This window comes from Sminthopsis crassicaudata, chromosome 4, assembly GCF_048593235.1.
Source record: "Sminthopsis crassicaudata isolate SCR6 chromosome 4, ASM4859323v1, whole genome shotgun sequence".
In the NCBI taxonomy this organism is placed as follows: Eukaryota; Metazoa; Chordata; class Mammalia; order Dasyuromorphia; family Dasyuridae; genus Sminthopsis; species Sminthopsis crassicaudata.
In genome coordinates, this window is record NC_133620.1 from 312,429,560 (window position 1) to 312,452,946 (window position 23,387).

Here is a 23,387-nt window from a genome sequence, read left to right on the forward strand (position 1 = left end):
AGAAAGAGAGTGTGTAATGTTGTGCCTCAGTTTCCCTAGATTGTCATCTTTATTTATCTTTGTATTTTATGTCTGCCAAATGCCAATCTGTTCTGTTATAACTGTTTCCAAGACAGTTGGTGGAAGCAACTTTTATGGTATGGACTTATTGCAATCAGTGGTATTATCCTGTTGCCGCTATGTCTCCCTTGTATAATTATATTAGTAACCAGAATAGTTCAACAGTACCTGTCAAAGATACTGCTTACAGAAGATGCTATTAAAACGATGATTCTTCAGAAAGAAGATTGGAATGTAGTAAAAAGAGATGACCTAGATGGTGAGCTTGATAAACAATGTATAGATATGTTGGCTGATTTTGAATGCTCTATAAATTCTTCATAGAATATGATAAACATCATTTACAAATTATAGGGGTGATTATGTGAGATGGAAAGATGAAGAACTTACAAGATAAATATTCTATGAATCCCCTTTTTGTTATTTCCCTGTGTCCTGCATATGCAAACATATTTACTTAACATTAGTGACATTTATTAGTATTTGACATTTATAAATATTTGACATTTATTGGTATTTAGTATTTTAGCTTGACCACTGTCAGCTGGATTACCTAAAGCCTGAAGGCCTAAACCAGAAACCTTCCATTCCAATCTCTCCAGATAGCAACAACCAATTAGATGCCCCCCCCCCATGCTCTGTTGTGAGTACTTTCACTTCCCTTTATCTCTCATGGACTGTCAGCTTCTCATGAGAAGCTACAATAAACAAGTTTTCTACTTTCTACTTCTAGTGTTCTCTGAGTAGGCAATTTGGGTAAGGGTCTTTTACATCCCACACAATGGTTCTTATTCAAATATATTTGAATCTGTATTTTGAATCTTTTGATCTTTAACATAGAAGCTTGTTGCAAAGATTTTTTTTTAGTCAAATTGCCTTTTAAATTGAATTGTATTGAATTTGTTTACTTTTATGCATTTAAGATTATTCATTTTATGTTCTGTAATTCTCTTCCTCCCATGTTTACTCAAGAATTCTTTCCCTAGCCATATCAGGGTCTTTTGATTTGTTTATTTTATGACTTTTTACAAATAGGTCATATATTCATAGACAGCATAGATAGTGTTTTTTAACATTAAATTAAATAAAGGCTAATAATATTAGTAATAAGTCTAATTCTTGCCTGATTACTTTCTGGTCTTCCCAACACTTTCTGCTTAATACTGGTTAATGCTTTTTTGTACCATGCATATTTATTTCCATTGATCTTTGTAGTAATAAATTCTTTGTAATGTAGATTCTACTAAGAATATTAGTATTAAAATGTAATATTAAAGATATTACATTAGTATTAATATATATATTTTAAAATTCTTTAGTGTGTTTATGTGTGTGCACATGCTTTTCAAATCTTTTCTGAAGTGCACAGTTGCTTTATCTCAGCTTTATTCCTTAAGACCATATCTAGAGGGTCATAATATTTTGCACCCAAAATGAAAAGGTGGGAAAATAGATGCAAAAAGATATCAAAGTGATTGTCTTGGTTTTCATGACCAGTAAGTCTTTTACACTTATCTTCTTGATCTTTTGGTTTCATTATTTTCATAAATAACAAGTTGCTCTCAACTTCCCTATCCATGTAGCTGTAAATGATATGAGATAAATAGGAAGGATATGAGATAAATAGGAGATAAAAAGTAGGAAGAAAGCTGGGGAGTTCGAGAAAGGGATTTAAAAGGTGGCAGAGCATCTTTGGAGTAGGAAATCTAGGGGTCTATTCAGCCAAAATTTCCTATGATCGGAGAAGAGGGTTATGGATAGGGACAGGCCCATTGAAAGAAACAGCACCTCTGCTTATATTCTTTATACCATACTTCAGTAACAAAGAACTGATTCTCTAGTTGTCAGTACAGAAATGGACATTAGATCAAGTTAATTGACATACACTTGCCTGGATCTCTTAAGAAGATAACATATTGAATGGAGGCAATTGGAGGAGACGTGTATTGGTGGTGGAGACAAGGGCAGGAAGGTCAGTTGGAAGATTGTGTGTGTGTGTGTGTGTGTGTGTGTGTGTGTGTGTGTGTAGTAGTGAATTATTATATACTGCCTTGTAGACACAGGAACCTGAGCCTTGAGAACTGAGTCAAACTAACGTTCATTCTTAGAAAGAATCACAGAAAATGGAAAGAGGCCCTATAGACATCATCTAATGTACCCCCCTATTTTAAACTGGAGGTAAAGTGACATTTCTGAGATCTCTTGCTAATTAGTGGCAATAAATGGCACCTATTGGAGAATAAGCTCCTTTTCTTCCCGGCTTTGAACACACCCTAACCTTTCCGTTATGTTCTACTCAGCCAACTTTCAAAACTGAGTCCAGAAGCAAACTCTAGTTCCAGGGAGCCAAGTTAGATGCCCACCTTATCAATGTATGGACTCTCCCTCCTCCTACTTTTCTTCTCTGCTCTACAGAACAAATCCTGGACTGTACTTTGAACTTGAAAGTTTCTGTGGCTCTTAGGGAAGGAACCATTCAGCGAAAGAGGGTTGCTCATGGTTTGGGGACTGCCAAAGGCTGGAGAAACGGGGCCCAAATGGCTATGTCCAAATGTCCCAGAAGAACAGATGGTGTTGAAGAGATGGAGGGCGTGGCTTTGTTCCCAGGAAGAAAGCATTAAAACAAAAGAGATTAGATGTTTCTCCCTATTCACCCACCCGCAATGGATCAGTCGCAGCCCTCTCTTATTATCCCTCCTTCTTGTCCTCAAGGTGTTAGCCAGGTTCAGGGAAGCTGTAAGCTGGAGCTTCTCGGCATCCTACTGGGTAGGACGGCTGCAAGTGAGAAGAGAACTGGACAGAAGAAGGCAGCAGCAGCAGCAGCAGCAGCAGCAGCCATCCATACACACCACCCTGCAGCGGGACTTTCAGCCCGTGGGAAATCCATTAAAACTCACCCGCAGCCGACTTCTCCGGACCGACCCGACCCAACCTGACAAGCTTACTGTGAACTTCTCTGGAGGCAGCGGCGGCGAGCGGAATGAAGTCCTCGAGTTCAGGTGAGCGCAGAGGCTGGTGCCAAAATGCCCAGAAGGAAAAGGAAAAGAAAACTTGATATACCAAATTGGAGCCAAACTTCTTTAGCAATAGAGTCAGGGGCCGTCAGCCTAGTTGCCTAGCAAGTCCCTTAGTTGTCGAGGTAGTTAGGTTTGGAACAGGAAACGAAGTGAAGCTCATTAATTCCAGGGAACTCTATTCCGTGTGGATGGAAGGATTGGAAGGATGGCTCGATGAGGGAGTGAATGAAAGAACGGATGAATGAAAGAAAAAAGCATTGTACTAAGCTCTGAGATTGCAAATTGAAACTCAAAACTGGTCTTAGCTCTAAAAAAGTTTACATTCGAATTCGGGAAAACAATGATACATAAGAAATTTCCTCTGCAAATCTGATGGAAATTCATTATTTTAAAAAAAAATTTTAAGGAAAGTAACAAGTATATTGGAGCAAAGTGCTTGAGATCTCAGGTGTCCAAAAGTGACCCTTTCAGCTGATTCAAAAACTTCTGATTAAACTTCCTTATTTATTTATTTGTTTGTTTGTTTGTTTGTTTGTTTATATTGCTCGAAGCCTTTCGGGGCTCCGGGAACCTAGTGGTGTGGTCTGCTGGGTATCTAACTCTACTACTTACCTGCTTAAAGGGGTTTTAATTGTACCGAACTGATGCAGTCCCCTGCCCCCTTTTTTATTCTTCTTCTCCCTACCCTCCAGATCCCGATCCTTTAACCCCCAAATTTTTATTGCTTCCCCACGATGCAGTGACTAGAGTCTGGAACACCCAAGTTTGAATCCTATCTCAGGAACTGACTCTTGACAAATAATTTAACTTGTCTGTTCTTCAATATCCTCTCTTGTAAAATGGGGATAATAATATAGCACCAGTTTCATAGGGTTCTTCTGAGGATCGGATGAGATAATATGTACAAAATACTTTGAAATTTTAAAAGTAATATGTCTTGGTTATCATAATGATAATTCTTTCTAATAATTATTCCTAATAATCTGCAGTTCTTAATATTTGTTCAGAGCCTTGTCTGCCCTAGTAAAGTGTTCTCAGGGTTCTGTCTCTAGGATTATTGTACTCATTTCTCATGACCTCACAAAGAAAGCATAGCAAAAACCAAAGTTGCCTGTAACTGGAGAAGCAGAAAATTGCAGACACCATGTTGGGGACACTTCTAAGGTAATTGGGACCTCTTATGTATGTAGAGGCTGGAGAATTTAAGCTTCCTGGAAGAGAGGGAATTAAGGTTACACAAAACTAAAAACATAAAAACTAAAGAGCTCAGGATTTGAGATGGGAGTAGGAAACCTAATGATATACCAGGAGAAACATCTTTTAATATTACTTTTTTTTTTAAATAAATTCACATGTTTTGTTTAGTTTTGATAGATCTTTGGTTTCTGCTAATCTCCCAATCCACCCAGTTCACAATTAATCATACTTGATTTTCAGTCCTGTGAGATTCTTACCTATGGATTTAAAAAAAAGAAATTTTAAGTATTCTATTTTTCCCAATACATGCAAAGATAATTTTCAACATTCATCATTGCAAAATCTTTTATTGCAAAATTTTCTCTCTCTTGTCCCCCCACCAAGACTGCAAACAATATATATAGCTTAATTAAACATGTGAAATTCTTCTAAACATAGTACCACATTTTTCATGCTGCACAAAAAAAAAAATCAGATCAAAAGGGGAAAAAAAAATACCCAAGCAAACAAACAACAACAAAAATGTGAAAAAGACTATGCTTTGATTCTCATTCAGTCTCCATAGTTCTCTGGATAAGGATGGCAATTTCCATCTCAAGTCTATTGGAATTGTCTTGAATCATCTCATTGTTTAAAAGTTGTCTATGTTTTTTAACCAGTCTTTCTTATATATAAGCCACCCTGCAAATTACAGACTTTTCTCCTGATTCTTTGAATATATTTGAGAGATCTGTGTAGCATTTGGGCTCTTCAATTGTATTTTTTCATTCTCTGTATGTGACAGGCATCTCTTTTTCCAGTTATATGTTCAGTAATAACATCTCTGCTTCTTTAGCACAAATTATTATTAGTTAATGCTGGTCAGATTTTTACACCATATATATTTATTTCCATTGACCTTTGTAATTTGTAATGTAGATTCTTCTGAGAATGTTGGCATTAAAGGTATTACATTAGTATTAAAGAGATACATATTTTTAACTAACATGTATATATGTGCACACACTTTTTAAATCTTGCCTAAAGACCACACTTGCTTTATTTCAGCTCTACTCCTTAAGACCCTATCTAGAGGGTCATACTATTTGCACCCAAAATAAAAAGTTAGGAAAATAGATGCATAAAGAAATCAAAATGACTTGCCTTAAATTTCCAGTAAGCAAGTAACAATTTTTAAATTGTTCTCATCTCTCTCATCTTCTCAATCTTAATCCTTGTTTTGCTTTCATTTTTAACTGAGTTGATACTAATAGAATCTCAGTCCCTTATACATCCATTCTTTTTTGTGCTAATGCAATAAATCTTCACCCTTATTAAGGTTAATTGTACTGAATACTATTTTACTCATGTTTCCTATGAATTAATTTTATGATGAGAGTTCTAGAGCTACAGACTTCTAGGAGTACAACATGGAACTTTAGAAGATCATCAGGCCTATTGCTCCCATGTTATAGTTCCCTCATAATTTTTTGGGTGTGAATCAAGAGGAAAAACAAGGAGGTGAATTTGGAACCTCTTTGTGACAAACACCTTCCTGGGGCAGTTGCTCTAGAAACTGAATTTCTAATCTCCTTGATGTGAGTCTAGGACAAAACCAGGCAACTTTTTTCTCCCCCACTCCCATCCCTCTACTCCATATATAAAATCTGTTCCAAGAAATAAATGAGTGAACTGGTTTTGATTTGTTGTGAGGGGGTATCCAGGTGGTATCTGCTAGAGTCCTGTTTTTGGCTTCCCTCCCTTCCACATGCTCCAAATACTTCAAATGGTTGTAAGGTATTGCTACTGTCCTAGGTTCTCTTTGCTGAATAGTATGCATCTCCTAGGAAACTGTGTTTGCTTTTGGAATTGCCTTCTCATGTTATGGGCTTTGGTTCTTTGCCAAAGTGGTAAGATTAGAGGCTGATAGAAGTCACTAGGTCTTTGGCCTTCCCCCAGAAAATTTTGAATCCATATGATTTGATGTCAAAGCTACTCTCTACTAAAAGGGAGGGAAACTCTCTTTTCTTTTTCAAATCTCTTGTAACCTCCTTTCATTCTCCCCTCACACACTACTCTCAGCCAACCCCCCCCCAAAAAAGTTCATGCACAAATCAAATGAAAAGAAACCATTTATAACAGGTAGAAGTGTTTAACAGTTTAAGAACCCTTCCATGTAAATCCAATATCCATAGCTCCTTGTGTTTACTTAAAGGGTCCTGAGTAGGGGAAGTCTCTTAAGATAGGAATAAGGAATTGTTTCTATTTTATTCAAGAATTGGCTGTGGTCCAAAGTATGTTGGCTCATTTCATTATAGATAATTTGTTATTACAGAGGTAAGATTGAGAGAAAGAACCTTCCACCAGAAATCTGGAAATAGGGCTTTGCTTTCTGCTGAGGAGGCTCCCTATGACTCCACTGAAAGAGCCTTTGGATCTTTCTGTTGACCTGTTCTTCCTTTGGAAGTGAACGACCATCGAAATAACATTTTGTTCCCCGATAACATTCCCTAAATGAAATTAAAACAAACAGCAAAGGGCATGAAAAATTCTAGAAATTTCAAAAGTTACTAGAAGTATAAATGTTTTTAAGTTTTTATTTTGATTTTGACAAAAACCAATATTTTTATATACAAAAAAATAGAAAACTAGAATCTCTATCACATAGAACTAATTTCTTCAGTATATACTAAATCCAGTACATTATTTTCCAAAGTTATCCTGCTTGACTTGCCCTCAGACTTTCCTTATGTATATTTTTTTTAAAAAAATGCTTCATTAACATTTCTTTCCTTCCTTCCTTCCTTCCTTCCTTCCTTCCTTCCTTCCTTCCTTCCTTCCTTCCTTCCTTCCTTCCTTCCTTCCTTCCTTCCTTCCTTCCTTCCTTTCTTTCTTCCTTCCTTCCTTCCTTCCTTCCTTCCTTCCTTCCTTCCTTCCTTCCTTCCTTCCTTCCTTCCTTCCTTCCTTCCTTCCTTCCTCCCTCCCTTTCTTCCTCACTCCCTCTCTTCCTCCCCTCTCTTCCTCACTCCCTCTCTTCCTCCCTCCCTCTCTTCCTCCCTCCCTCTCTTTCTTTCTTTCTTTCTTTCTTTCTTTCTTTCTTTCTTTCTTTCTTTCTTTCTTTCTTTCTTTCTTTCTTTCTTTCTTTCTTTCTTTCTTTCTTTCTTATTCTCTCTCTCTCTGTCTCTCTCTCTTTTTTTTTTGGCATAATTATCATTGGTCCCTTTATCCTCCATATTCTTCACCCTGAAGAAAAAGAAAAAATGACTTCACTTATAACAAGTTAGAATAGTCAAGCAAAACAAATCTATACTTTGGTGTTGTCTGAAATATAGGTCTTATTCTGTACTTCTAGTTCACCTTTATTATTATTAGTCCTGTGGAATTGTAGTTATAGCATTGATCAAAGTACTTTAGTGTTTCTAAGTTATTTTTCTTTTCAATATTGTACTCAATGTATAAATTATTATCCTGATTTTTTTAATTACATACATTGATTCATAGACATATTTATAGATTTATCTTTATCTTGTCTATTTAATTAATTTCTTATGACAGAATAATGTTCCATTACATTCATATACCATAATTTGTTCAGTTATTCCCAATTAATAGACACCACTGAAATTTTTAGTTCTTTGTTACAACAAAATTGCCACTCTCTATATTTTTGTACGTACAGATCTCCTCTCTCTCTTTTTAATCTCTTTAGAGACAGACTTAATAGTGTTATTTAGAGAATGCACAGTTTAGTGACTTTTTGATTGTTCTAAATTGCTTTCTAGAATGACTAGATTGATTCACAACCCCACCAATAGTGTGTTAGTGTGACCATCCTCCCGCATATCTTCTCCAAAAACTATAATTTTCCATTTTTGTTTTCCTGGCCAATCTGGGTAAAATGGAACTTGACAGTTGTTTTATTTCTCTTTTTTTCTTCACAATTTTTATATTTCTCTTATTATTAGTGAATTAGAATATTTTCATATAGTTATTGATAGTTTGGATCTCTTCATTAGAGAGCTGTTCATATTCTTTGACCAAAAATTTATTGGGGTGAAGGGGAGAGGGCTAATTCTTTTATATTTTTCAATCTGTTCTATTTATCTATCTTCTGTATCAAATCTTTATTAGAAACTTGCTAGAAAATTTCCTCCCAGTCAACTTTTCTTTCTAATTTTAACTTTGATTGACTTTGTTTGTTCTAAAACTTTTCAAGTTTATATAATCAAAATTGCCTATTTTTACTCCTATAATTCTTTTATCTTATGTTTTCTACCTAGGGATTTATTGAAGGAAGTTCAAACTAGTCTTCACTAGCTGATGGTTAAAATTTCACTGTGAGCATTTACCCCTCAGAATTATGCTACAAAGCAGGGCTTGATTTATTGTTTTATTGATTTTCTAAGCTTAATAAAATTGCAGTAATTCAAGTTAAATTTAAAAGTATATTGTGAATACTTTGGAGGGAGTTGATAAGAGAACTATAGTTAAACATTTACTTGCAAATCTCCACTCTTACCACAGCCTTGAGTATTTTTTTCTGAGGCAACTGGGGGTAAGTGATTTGCCCAGAATCACATAGCTAGCAAGTGTCTGAGGCCAAATTTGAACTCTCAAGTTCCTGACTTCCAAAGCCAATGCTCTATCCACTGTTCCACCTAGCTGTTCCAATCTTGAGTATTAATCAACATATTAATTGAACACCTGGTGTGTTGCTTTGTGTTGTGATTTTGTGATAGGAAGAAAATGGGGAAATATAGTATGGTCCATATCATTAGAGGAAAGTAGATCACTATCTGGTTGAGATGAGCTACATCTATAAAAAAAATTAACCAACAATTAAGCAACATAGTTTTGTATTAAAATTACATCTTGTTCTAGGCCCCCTGACTATCCTCCACCTATATCCCTTTCTAGTTAGTATAGTGAGTTTATAAGTAGCCAGGATAAAGAACCAATAGCAGATTAATAGTAATTAATAATAAAATTAATTAATTAATAGTAAGATTGCAAAAGAGAACCTAGAAGTCATATACAGACCATCTCAAAGATTTAAGGAGTATAATTTGGAAATTGTTATCATATATATTAACTAAAAAAATTATATCCTGAGACCAAGTGCTAAATCAGGGAAAACCATCCAGACTTTTCAATCCTATGATATATAAACCTCAGACAAGCTTCAGATATCTTCAGTGAGATAATTGATATGTTGATGATAATGTTGAGATAATGTGGATGTCAATGGATTAACCCCAAGGTGGCACAGATACGAATTAATCTCTCTTCCCATAAAATCCTATAAAAATGAGACCTGTCCTGCACCCTCAGCCTAGTATTCTTCCATCTCTCTCTAGGTCTATGCTGCTGAGTGCTTCCAACTCTAATCCATGGCTACTTGAGTGATTTTTTGTGCTCCCCTCTCCACTGTGACTTCCCCATGCTGCCTGCCTTTCTCCACCACACTATCCTCATTCCCACAGGTCTGCCTCCAATACTCCCATTCATGTTATTTATCTGTATTTTTTTTGTGCCATTTGCCTTCGAGTGTAATTGAAATCTTACTCCCTATTGCCATTGTGGTTTTTCTTGACAAGTATCCAAAGAAATTGATGTGCCTGTCCCCATTTCATAATTTCATATAATTAATTAGCAATTCAGTTTGAATTCCAGCTTTAGGAATTACTAATGACTGTATTCTTATCCTCATGGAGCTTATAGCCTGGTAGTCATAAGACAAAAACCAAAGGTAATTATTATATACATTACATATTGATTAATTGATAAATGCATTATTTCCTCTCCTGTTTCATAATGGGCTCCTCATTATTGTAGTGTGTTGCTATTCTGTGAGTATGGCACCTGTCCATGTATCTCTGGTTCATTTGGACCGCTTAGTTTTTTAATACTGAATCTCCTTGAGGGATAGTGAATGCTATACTCTAAATACTTCAGCTTACTAGCAAAAGATTTACTCAGTGACCCAAAAACTCCTTACTAAACTCTTGTCACCCATTCATATTTGTTCCCACTTAGCCTCTATACTTAGGGCTCCTTGCAGGAAGAGGAAATATATCTTCACAAAATGCCTCTCTGATGAACTAACTTTTGAAGCAGATGTTTGAGTCACAGAATTGGCCTTAAACACAATCATTTCTTCCTCTTCTCTTTCTTCTCCTTCCCCTCCCTAACCTTTTCAGCAGCTTTCTTATTTCAAGTCCCAGCCTGTTTTAGCTCTAGCTCAGCACAAAATTTCAAGCCACAGACAAACTCAAAGGTACATAACAGGCAGTTGGTCTGTCTGCTTGGCACATGACTCCTACCTGAGTTTTTTTTTTTTTTTTTTTTTTAGTTGATCCCCTCCTTTTCCCCAAGGTTTTAAATTTTGTTTCACAAAGGTCCATATCTTCTCCATATTTTAGGATAATCTGTGTTTCCAGGCTGATTCTGAATTAGGAAAGCCTACATTCATTTTCTTTCTTTCTTTCTTTCTTTCTTTCTTTCTTTCTTTCTTTCTTTTTCTTTTTCCTGAGGCTGGGGTTAAGTGACTTGCCCAGGGTCACACAGCTAGGAAGTGTTAAGTGTCTGAGATCAGATTTGAACTCGGGTCCTCCTGAATTCAAGGCTGGTGCTCTATCCACCTAGCTGCCCCACCTACATTCATTTTCAAAGTTTGTTCCTTTCCTTCCCTTCTCTCCTGAGAGTTTCAGCTTTTCCTGCCGTTGCAAACTTATTGGGCCATTTATGCACTGTTACTTTTCCCATGGGGAATGTAAGGCTACAGAATAGATTGACTTGACTATACTTATTTCAGTAATGCTTCTGTGTTAGGCATCCAGGTTAGATGCTATTAAGTACAATAGTGATTGATGTTGGGCCACCATATTAGGAGCTGAGAGTCTATTTATTAATTTCATATAATTTCATATAAGGACAGATTGATACAGCTGCAAATGAGGGCTTAAAAAGTTACTAGGGTAGATTGGGTTTAAACCAAGTTTGTGGTCCACACTCAAGAGGAAGAAGCATACATTTTCTCAATAACTCTTCTCTTTGACTCTTAATAATTGGCCCTCATATCCATCCCACAGGTCTAAACTTCCACAGGCATATTCCTAGGATATAGGAGTGTGTATATAAGGATATAAGGCTTCTGTGTTTGCTTAAAACAGTTCAATCTTTCCTGGCAATAAAAGGGAGAGATAGTTCCCCCTCTTCTAGCTTCTAGCTTCTCCTTATTGGAAGTCTTGCTTCTGTAAAAGAGTGTCATGGAAGTTCTTAAACTAAAGATTCCATTGTGTGTGTTTGAATGGGTTAGGGGACAAAGATAAAGTATCATTTGATATTTCAAATTGAAAATCATACAGTTGAAAGGACTTAGAATCTTTAGAATTTAGAATCTTAAAGATTCTGAAAGCTCAATGAGAGCAGAGAAGACTTTTTACTTAAAAAGTACTTACCTCTCTAAAGCTTAGCATAAGGATCTGCCCACATTTGGCATTTGATAAATGTTTATGGAGAGAGGTAGCATAGGAAAAGCAGATAAAAACTTGGCCTCATCATTAGGAAAAACTAGATTCAAGTCTTGTCTCTGACACATACAAAGGAGTCACTAAATGACCCTGGGTAAGTGATTTAGTTTTTCAGTGCAAGGCAAGACTCAAAATTGTGGAACCGTTAATCTGCTTCGGTAGAAAGAGTTTGCTAATTATGCTGATGAAATCACATTTTCAGGGGGCAAGAAAAATAACCATGAATTTTCTATAACGTGGAAGTTTACTTTCACCCCAAAACCTTTTTGTGAAGCTCAGGATAGACTTAAAATTTTTTTTTTACCACATTTCTCCTGCATTTGTTTATTTATTTTTTTATTTTAATAGTATTTTATTTTTCCAAATATATGCAAAGATAGTTTTCAGCATTCACCTTTGCAAAACTTTGCATTCCAATTTTTTCTCCCTCTCTCTCCCTCTTTTCTCTCCAAGACAGCAAGCAATCCGATATGTTCAATTCTTCTAAACATATTCCCATAGTACGCAAGAAGAATCATATAAAAAGGGGAAAAAACCACAAGAAAGAAAAAAAACCAAGCAAACAAATAACAACAACAAAAAGTAAAAGTACTATGCTTTGGTCTAACAGTTATTCTCCATTGTTCTCTCTCTGGATGAGACTTTCCATCACAAGACTATTGCAACCTCACAATAGACTTTTTAAAAATTAATTAATTTGTTTTGCTGAGGCAATTGGGGTTAAGTGACTTGCCCAGGGTCACATTGCTAGAAAATGTTAAGTGTCTGAGAGCAGATTTGAACTCAGGTCCTTCTGACTTCAGAGCTGGTGCTCTAACCACTGCACTACCTAGCTTCCCCCTCAGGGAATTCTGTTAGAGAATTATCTAAAATGACTCAAAATGAAGTGTGATTTGATATTGCAGACATAATTATAGTGTGCAGCCAGAGAAGGATTCTTTAAGATCACATTTGACCTTCCAATGGAAGAAGTTGGTTCCTTTCTAGAATCGTAGTCCACGCAAGAAAATCTGGGGATGAGATGTGATTTGCCCCGTTACCTAATTTAATAATAGAACCAGAACCAGGGCTCTTAATATTCATCCTAAGACTCTTTCAACATTCTGCTAGCCTTAGCTTTTGGTGGGGTAAAGGGATCAGTACCTGTGATTTCTTCAGGATAAAGAATCTCTGGCATGGAGATACCCTTTACTGATAAAAATTTTCAATTGACCTGTAATTGACAGCTTTAAAGAGTTGTTTGCACTGGGAATTTGTCATATAAGCTAATATGTTCACTCAAACTTAGTCCTTCACTAAGTATGTGAGGGCTGGATTTGAACTCGGTCCTTCTGACTCCAAGACAAGTGCTCCCTCCACTGTGCTACCTAGCTGTCCCAACATATGATTTTTTTAAACTACTTACTTTGCATAGACTACTATGCTAGGTACTAGGACTGAGGATAATAGAACAGGGATTTGAATGTTGACTTAATTGGTATAGGGAACGATATAGGTGAGGAAAGTTCCTCTCATAAAGTAAGTCAGTATATTCTTTGCAACTTTTGAGCTTAGAGATTTCTTAGAGCTCTGAAAAATTGATAAACTTGCTCAGGCAAGCTACTCAGAGAGAAGGAGCTAGGTGACTCAATGGATATAGTGCTGGAAACACGAATTCAAATGTGGCCTGAGATATTGACCCCAAACAAGTCATTTAACTTCTGATTGAAAGGGAGAATTTAAAAGGACAGCTCTTCATTTTAGTTTGTATTTCATTACAGAGCTCCTTCATTCTAGCCTTCTTTCTTTCTCACAGAAGTGTCTAGTGAGAGGAGACCAAAGAGGTCATCTATGTAGCTAATCATCAATCCCTTCTAGAATATCCCTGACAAGTAGTTATCCAGCCTCTGCTTGAAACCCTCCAATGAGATAGAAGTGGATGCTTCCTGAGACAGCCATTGCCACCTTTGGAGAGGAGCCTAAATCTGTCTTTATGTAACTTCCATTTACTGCTCCTGTCCTCTAGGGACAAGCAGAACAAATCTAATACCTCTTCCCCAACATCCATTCAAATACCTGAAAATAACTTACATTCCCCTTAATTCTTCTCTTCTCTAGATTGAATATCTATAGTCCCTTCAGTTCATAGCATGATCTCTAGTATCCTCCTTAAAAGTATGATTTCCAGAATCCTAGCATTCCAGATATGGAATATTTTAAGGCAGAATAAAATAGAATTGATATGTCCTTTGCCCTGGAGAGCAGGGCAATGTAGCTTGAAGTTGTGATAGCCGTTTGTGGTAATCACAGGACACTCACATTGGATGGTGCACAGTTTATCAAACTTAAAAGAGACTATGTGTCCCTAATCTGGAATCTCTTTATATATATACAGTGATAACATTTCATTAGAAATCCTCTGTAATCGTAATATATTTTATTTTATATGTTAAAATTCTATAGATTACTTTGAGAAGAGTATATTTTTCATGAAGCTGTCAGAGGGGTCCATGATACAATAAAACATTAAGAACTTCTGCTCTAAATCATTTTACAAGTTCCTAGATTTAGAGTTTGGAGGAACCTCAGTGGGTCATTTATCTAATGCCTTCATTACACAGATGGGAAAAGTGGGATCTAGAATAGGCAAATTATTTGTCTTGACCTTGGAGTCCACCTAAATCAGAGCCAGAATTTTAATCTAGATCCTCTAACTCAAATATAGTGTTCTTTCCACCAGACCACAAAGATCTTTTTCAGTCTTTTTTGTCCTAGATTAATTTCTTTTTTATCTTCCTAGTAGCACTGAGCAACAATAGTCAGAAGTACTGTCTTCTGTTTTCTAGAGCTGTGGGTTTGATTTTCAATTTGCATTCAAATTCTCAATCACTAATAGCCTAACTACTCTCGGTTGGGGTCCCAAGGGCCTGTGTTAATTGACACAGCTGCTTTAGAAGAATTGGAGAAGATTCCAGATAAACAGCCTACTGGAGGCTGGGTAACAAGTATCTTTTGTTACAATACCAAACTGACCTGGTTTACTTAAGTGTGAATATTAACAACACAGAAGCTTCCAGGTGGAGGAAGAAAAAGGGAGCAATAGTTTGGAGTTTTCAGCCTCAGATAACACGGTGGCCATTTAGCTCAGTTTATCTTTCTCCCTGCTAATCTCTAGGGAAGTGCTTCAATATAGGACTTCAGAGGATGCTTAGATCTGGGGGAGAGGCAGCAGGGAGTACTGGGTTGTCTATCAGTTAAATAAGCATTAAGTGACAGGTACTGTGCTAAGTCTAGAGGATTCAAAGAAAGGCAAATCTAATACTTTCAAGATCAAATATAAAAATCCTCTGGATTTAAGGTCTCTTTTTATCTATCCCTTTAATATTTTTTTTGACATTTTGTTTCTGCCCACTTATTCTGCAATGATGATTCTTAAGTTAGGTTTCCTTTATGATTTCCAGGTGAGATTTCAGTATGAGACACCTTGCTTTTTAATCTCTCTTCCCCAATATTGGGACTATTATAATACCATTCTCTTTTTAAAAATTTATTTTATGTTCAATTTGTATAACAATACAAGCATTTCGATAACATAGATGATTGCACATGAAACTGCAAATCAGTCATGTACTACTTACTCTTCCATCCAAATATATAAAAAAGTATCATGTAAATTTCTGGGTTTTTTCCATTTAAAAAAATTCCTCCTGTCTCTCCCACCCACCCTAGAGATAGCTATCATTAAAGAAATAGGTATTTGTATAAGAAATTATTCTATACCTATTTCTATTTATCAGTTCTTTCTCTGGATGTGCACAACATCTTTTATCATATGTTCTGTACAGTTAATTTGAGTTTAGATAATAATCCAAATGCTCAAAGTCATTCTTAAAACAATGTTGTTGCTACTGTATACAATGTTTTCTTGGCTCCGCTCTTTTCATTCTTCATTATTTCATGTAAGTCTTTCCATTTCTTCTAAGATCACTGAGCTCATCATTTCTTTCTTTTTTTTTTATAATTATAACTTTTTTTTGACAGTACATATGCATCGGTAATTTTTTATAACATTATCCCTTGTACTCCCTTCTGTTCTGAATTTTCCCCTCCTTCCCTCTCCCCTAGATGGCAGGCAGTCCCATACATATTAAACATGTTATAGTATATCCTAGGTACAATATATATGTGCAGAACCGAATTTTGTTGTTATTGTTGTTGTTGCAAAGGAAGAATTGGATTCGGAAGGTAAAAATAATCTGGGAAGAAAAACAAAAAATGCTCACAGTTTATACTCATTTCCCAGTGCTCCTTTTCTGGGTGTAGCTGATTCTGTCCATCATTGATCAATTGGAATTGGATTAGCTCTTCTCTATGTTGAAGATATCCACTTCCATCAGAATACATCCTCATACAGTATTGTTGTTGAAGTGTATAGTGATCTTCTAGTTCTCTGCTCATTTCACTCAGCATTAGTTGATGTAAGTCTCTCCAAGCCTCTCTGTATTCCTCCTGTTGGTCATTTCTTACAGAACAATAATATTCCATAACATTCATATACCATAATTTATTCAGCCATTCTCCAATTGATGGACATCCACTTAGTTTCCAGTTATTGGCCACTACAAAGAGAGCTGCCACAAACATTCTTGCACATACAGGTCCCTTTCCCTTCTTTTAGATCTCTTTGGGATATAAGCCCAGTGTTAGCACTGCTGGGTCAAAGGGTAAAGCATGATACTTTCAAAGCTATCTTTCTTTTTTTGTATCTCCTTTTGAACTTCTATTTTCTTTAAATTTTAAAAAGTGTTTCAGTAATACTCTTTATTTTTGGTAGTGCTATCACTAGCTCCCCATTTTTCTCCTCCCCAAATTCTCATTACTCAATTGGGAAAAGAAAGGCAAAAGCTTTATAACAAATATGTATGGTCAAGCAAAACAAATACTTCTATTAGCCATATCCTAAATGTGTGTTTCATCTATATCTTGAGTCCATTGCATCCTTATAAAAAGGTTTACTTCATCATTGGTCCTTTGAAATTATTATTGTTCATTATTATATTGGTTAAAGTTCTTATGTCTTTCAAAATTATTTTCTTTATAAGATGTTTCTCTGATTATCTTCACTTCACTTTGTATTATTTCATATTTTCTCAGGTTTTTCTGAAGCCATTCCTTTTATCATTCTTATGGTCAGTTTCTTATTGTCAAATTACTTATCAATTTCTTCCCCTCTTTTTTTTTCTTTCTCTTTTCTCTCTCCATTAAGTAGTTAATTCTAAATCTTTCTCCTTTTCCTCCTCCCCTACAACTTCTTATGGTTTGTTAATTTTTTCTGAGCCATCTTCTAAGAAATGTTTCTTTCTCTGTTATTCTCATCAGTTCTCTTCCCTTTCATTCTCTTCTGGAATTTTATTCTTTTATGGTCTCTAACCTTATTTGTTCTTTCTTTAATTCCTCTGGGTGACCAATAGGAAATAAAGCTTTTGAAGTATCAGGTTTGAACTCCCTCTTCTGGTCAGTTTCCATATTTTTGCCTTCATAAATTTTGTTTGGTGGTTTCTTTTATTCTGTTGAATGCTCAGTTTGTGAGGAAAGTGTAAGCATTGCTCCATGATCAAAATTATCCTGTGTCCCAAATTGTATAGTTCCATCTTATTCTTTGCTCTTCCCAAGATCATCCCCCTTTCAACTGGCCATCTCATTTCTGACTTCATGTCTTCACCCTCTTCCTCCATCTAACTCCCCACATTTTGAGTGTAAGTTGCCTAGAGGAAGTCACTCATTCTTTCAGGGCCAGAAAGTTACCCAAAGATGCAAAGTACTATGAAAATATGGGTCATCTCCCAGACTAAGCCCATTATAATGTCCTTATTCTCTTATCAATATTATGTACCTCTTTTCTCCCAATAGGAAGGCTCTTTAATATTGGATTGAGACTCTTCCTCTTGGCCTTTCTTTTGAGGGATATTAATTCCTCTCCTTTGTTGCCTTTCCCATTCTCTTGCAGCTCCTCTTTTTTTGCTAAAACAATTGTGATAATCATTATCCCTTTACTTTTCACCCATGGGTTCAAAAAGGGTACATCACCTACTTCTCCATAATCCTCTGCCTCCTTCTCCAATTTAGGTATCTCCCAATCTGGAATTCTGTCTTGTGAAATAGAACGACTAGAGGAGTTATGGATCTTATTCTATAGTTTTTAAGTTCTGCTTCTAGGAGTGTTCCTCACTCCTTTCCTAGATGTAATATCACCATTGTGTCTCCACAGAAACTGTGTCTGAGTTGGGGGTCAGGTATTGGGCTAGGAAGAAGGGCAGGACACTATTTTCCTAACTAATTTCCCCTCCACCAAATACAGAAGAGCCCCTCTCCTGGCACCATGACATCTGCCATCAAAGGCCCATGATTCTACCTTCCAGGGCCTGTTACAGCTTGACAAGATATAGAAGGAAAGGAGAGGGTTTGTTCTTGTTTCTAGGAGGTCAGTTAGACCTCCTAGCGATGATCCTTGGGCTGGAAGATGAAGCTCCAGAAGCAGTCACTATGAGCTGTAGCAATATAATTAGAGGGGATTTAGTGGGGAATTAGGGGAAATTCCCAGCCTGGAAATTCATTGAAGTATTAAGATTCCACAAGAGTTTCAAGGTGTAGAAAAAGCTGGGGTAAAATCAGGACTCAGCTCTTCATCTTCATGTACCTTCAATGTGAGAAGTCACACCATAGAAGCAGCTACATGAACTTCCAAGGTTAATACCTTCTGTGGCATTTGTAGCAAGTGATTCATGCAGAAATCTACCTGATATGAACACCTCAACCTTCCCTCCGGGACTCAGCCCAAACTTTCTTTCTATGTTGTGTATCTTGTCAATAAACTCCCCATTCACAGCTGCCTCAAGGAGTAGTGTGACAAGAGAATGACCTTGATGCCAGTGTTGAAACTCAATTCCCTATTCTACTAGCTGGGTAGGACATGGGGTGGCATGAGATTTCTCCAGAAGGAGAGCTGGAGGAGAGGGAAGTTAAAGCTTTTCTGTTTCCCCGAGTATATTCTGAGCTGATGCTTAGCTCTTTAATGTGATAAGTAGTTGCTGAGAGAATTGATGAAACTTTCAGTGGGATAAAGAGAAAGGGAAAATTACTGTATTTTGGGTTGATAACCCAAAAGAAAGAGAAAGCTCTTTTCTAGAAGAGGTTGATTATTGGGATTGGTGATGCTAGATGCAGGTAGCAGAAGAGGCTGAGTAAAGATATTTTTGGTTTTGGTTTCATTCTTCCTTCAGAGTTAGAAAACTAAAGACAATATTATATCAGTTGAATGGAATTGGGGGGGAATTTTGCCAAGGCTTCATCTGTTCTTGGGTGCAAATAAAGTTTGGAAAACCTCTTAAGTTCTTAGTAGAACAATATTAGGGAGTAACATTTCTCAGGTTGAAGAAGGTTTTAACATTTGTTGGATCAAAGGGAAGAGATGTAATTGGGAGGGAGACTGAAGGGCATTTCAAGGCCTTTATGTCTCAGAGACGACAAAGTGCCAAAAGATGACTGGGAAGAAAGCAACTGGAAGATCAATACATGTAGAGTAAAAGTGACTATAGAAGAAAGGAGAGATAAAAGCAGAAGAAATATAAAAAAGTTAGTAAAGAGAAGGGAGGGAACATAAGGGAGAAAAGAGAAGAATACCTACACAAGGGTTGTTTGGATTGGAGAGGGAGGAAAAGTAGTAAAGTAGTATCTTGGTAGTCAAAGGAAGAATGTGGTATATACAATGATTTTTTTAAAAGCAATTTCAAGATTTTTTTTAAATTTGGAATCAACTTTTCTCTACTTTTATTAATTTGAAAATTAATTAATTTTCCTTTTTCCTTAAAAAATGTTCTGGTCCTCCATCTTCACTTTTCCTATTTAAGTTCTGCTTACTTTTCTATTTCCTTGTATGCTTTTGTTTTTTTGTTTTTTTGTTGAGGCAATTGGGGTTAAGTGACTTTCCCAGGATCACACAACTAGGAAGTGTTAAGTGTCTGAGAATAGATTTGAACTCTGCTCCCTCCTGACTTCAGGTCAGCTGCTTTACCCACTGTGCCACCTAGCGGCCCTCTTGTATGCTTTTTTAAAAATCACTTGATCTATTTTTTAAACTCCATTTGTCAGTCTTTTTCTTAAAATAATTTGTAAATTGATATTTATTTAATGGTTTGTTGTTTCCTCGATAATTATACTTATTTACTTTTCAAATATTCCATTTTCCTAGGGTGTTTTTTTTTTCTCCTGTTTTTTTTTTTTTTTTTTTTTTCCACTTCAGAATTATCTAAAATTCCTCTCTTTTGTTTGGTTGATCTTTAATCTCTATTTTTCTGGGTTTGTCATTCTGGGCTGCAGCTTGAATTCCCTTTTACTTTTTAAAAATATGCTATTTTCTTGTGTGGAAGTCTTGTCTTATTCAGATTTCATTTCCCTCATATTTAAATGTCTTTCTCCTAACCACGTGAAGAATTTCTTTGCCAGTGAGATTGTATTGAATTTAAACAAGAATTTGAAGCTTAGTATTAGTACTAATTTGTGTTAGAATTAGATGCTTTGTTTTTTGCTTTTTTTTTTTTTTTCAGAAGTTCTGGGCCATTTTCTTGTATTATTTCTTGCATTATGGTATCAGGTTTATCATGATTTATCATGTTCTCCTTAGGTTATCTTTAATCTGTCAGTCCTCTCTTCTAATTGTGGGTGATCCCCAAGGTTCTCTATGTCTCATTCTTCTGTACTGAGAAATTGTTTAGCTGTTATCAGTTTAATTATCACATTTATGTAGATGATTCATAAATGGTACATAATTTCTTTGGGACTATATGCATCCTCTTTTTTTTGTTTGCCTGTTTGAGGCAATTGGGATCAAGTAACTTTCCCAGAGTAAGTAAGTGGTAAGTGGTAAGTGTTACGAGGCTGGATTGGAACTCAGGTTCTCCAGACTCCTGGACTGGTTCTCTGTCCACTGCACATCTAGCTGCTCCCTGCATCCTCCTTTTTGCCCAGCTTTTTTTTCCTTCCTGCAATTGTTCCACCTTCCAAACTTGACTTCTGAATACCATTCCTGAGAACGAAACCACTTAATTTATTACATTCCCTGAGTATATGCAGCCTCTTCTATTCCAATTATTTTCTGTCTCATTGCCACATGCATATCCTTTCCACAACCTCTTTCACTTCTTGCTTGGAGAACTGTATTACAACACTTTCACTGCATTTGGAAAAGGTGTGTTTATGTCCCTCTTCATTCTTTCCCCAAATTCTCTCTTGAGAATATAGCTCCTTGAGTGCAATGACTATCTGATTAATAAGTACAGCGTTTTAACACAATAATAAGCACTTAGTAAATGATTTTCATTCATTCATTCATTTTTGGAAATTTGGGAGTTAATGGCAATATAGAGAAATTGTAAAATCTACTATCTTGTAGATCCTGCAATAACTTTCTAAATGGTCTTCTTGCCACAAGTCCTTTCCTTCTCCAATCTATAGAGCTGCCAAGTGATATTCCTAAAGTATCTGTTTGATGCTGTTATTTCCCCAGCTCAATAAACTCCATTGGCTTCCTATTAACTGTAGTATCAAAGCTCTTCATAACTTGTATCTCATCTGTGGTTCCAGTTTTATTACACAAAATCATCTAGCTGAACTGGTCTTATTCTGACTCCTATATGACACTAGTATTAACAATTTTTGTGCCCTTGAACAGTTTATTTCCTGTACCTATAGAATCATTTGCTCCTTACTTCCACTTCCTAGAACTTCTAGTTTCTTTGAGAGCAGCTCTTTTAGAGCCCTTCTTTATTCCCCAAAAGCAGTTTGGTGGTGCAAATGATAAAATGCAGGACCTGGAGTCAGAAGGACCCAAGTTTGCCTCAGTTCCCTTATTTGTAGAATGAAGTGGAGGAGATAACAAACCATTCCAGTATCTTTGCCAAGAAAACCTAAAATCAAATAAAAAATAGCCAGACATAATAAAACAATAACAACAATATATTCCCAAGTAGCAAGTGTCTCCCCTCAAGACTACCTTGTATTTATTTAGAGTGGCTACCTTCATATATGGTCAAACCTCAACAACACTTTAAAATTTAATCTGACAATTAACATTTGGTTTTTGAGTCTAAACAATTAAAAAATAACACCCCCCCCAGTCAAGTCCTGATTTGTAGCTTTTGCTGATTCCCAGGGTATACATGCTGGAACTGGCTCTAGTACATTTGTCTCTGTGAGTATTGAGTATATACACTAGCTTATTTGCACTAGTTCTTTCACTCATTCCCTTATTATGTATATACATATATCATCTTGGGTTCTAAATCAATCAAGGGATTGTTATTATTGTTGTTGAGTCCCTTCAGTTGTGTCTAATTCTTCATGACTTGGGGTTTTCCTTTTGAAGATACTGGAGTGGTTTGTCATTTCTTTCTCCAGCTCATTTTACAGATAAGGAAACTGAAGCAAACAATGTTAAATTACTTGGTTGGAATCTCACAACTAGTCAGTATCTGAGGCTGGATTTACTTTTAGGTCTTGTTGACCCCAGGCCCAATGGTCTATCCACTGTGCCACCTATCTTTCCCAGTCAGAAGGTATGTTATTTTTTAATATTTGTGAAGTTCTTAAATAAATCAAAGCTATTAGTTGAGGAATAAAGCATATTTAATTTCAATAACAAGGTGGAAGGCCTGCAAAATCGGAGGAAGCTCATTGGATTTCCCAACTAAAGAAACGCATGAAAAGTTTTTTATAGTTTTTGGAGGAAAGGAGGAGGAGACAGATGAGATCACAAAACCTGATCATGAGATCCCAGTCTTCCTTTTCAATCTAGGCAAGGAAAAGCCTTATTCCAATGGAAGAGACATCTGGAGCTGAGATCCTATTCAAGGGAGACTTGGGTTATAGTTCAGCTCAACCTTAGGGAGACTAAATAGCTTGAGAATAGGAATGCTAGGAATTCTGACTTTACCAGGATCATTTAAGGGAGTGGAGGAGATACATATTACATTTAGTATTAACAATTTCTGTCCTTTATTAACAATTATATTTAAAACTTTCCATAAAATTATAATAATTTTTATGAACAAAATTTTATTTTCTCTCTCTCCCATACACGACACATTTTTAGTCAAGATAATCGAATTTCTACATTGGCCATGTCCAAAAATATCATCTATCAAAAAATCTTGGAGGACCTTTATGAACTGATGCAGATCAAAAGCAGATAAAACTAAGAAGCTACATAATGATGACAACAATATGGAGCAAATCTTTGAAAGACTTTAGAATTCTGATTAATGAAATACCAAATGAGTTCAAAAGAATGACGATGAAACATGTAATGACCATTCACTTCTTGATATAGTATGAAATTACTATGAGGAAAGAAACATACATTTTTAGGCATGGCTAATATGGAAATTCTTTTTGCATAACTATGCAAATGTGTACTTTATTTTTTCTGTTGTTTTAATAGTTTCTTGAGAAATATAATGAGTTCTGTTTTAGATATCTTAAATTTAAGAAATCTATGGGCATTCACTTTAAGAAGTCTAGTTTGTAACTGAAGAGTTGAGATGAGAAAAAGAGACTGGATTAGAGTGAG

At 36.0% G+C, this 23,387-nt stretch overlaps 1 protein-coding gene across 1 annotated transcript in view; it reads left to right on the top strand.

Moving 5' to 3' along the window:
* The first annotated feature begins 2,937 nt into the window (after positions 1-2,937).
* Positions 2,938-23,387, top strand: part of SEPTIN9 (septin 9) — a 341,706-nt gene continuing 321,256 nt past the window's right edge. Inside the window, exon 1 of the mRNA XM_074260228.1 lies at positions 2,938-3,059. Coding sequence (XP_074116329.1) covers positions 3,041-3,059 — 19 coding nt within the window. The 5' untranslated portion in view covers positions 2,938-3,040. The remainder of the gene's footprint in view (positions 3,060-23,387) is intronic.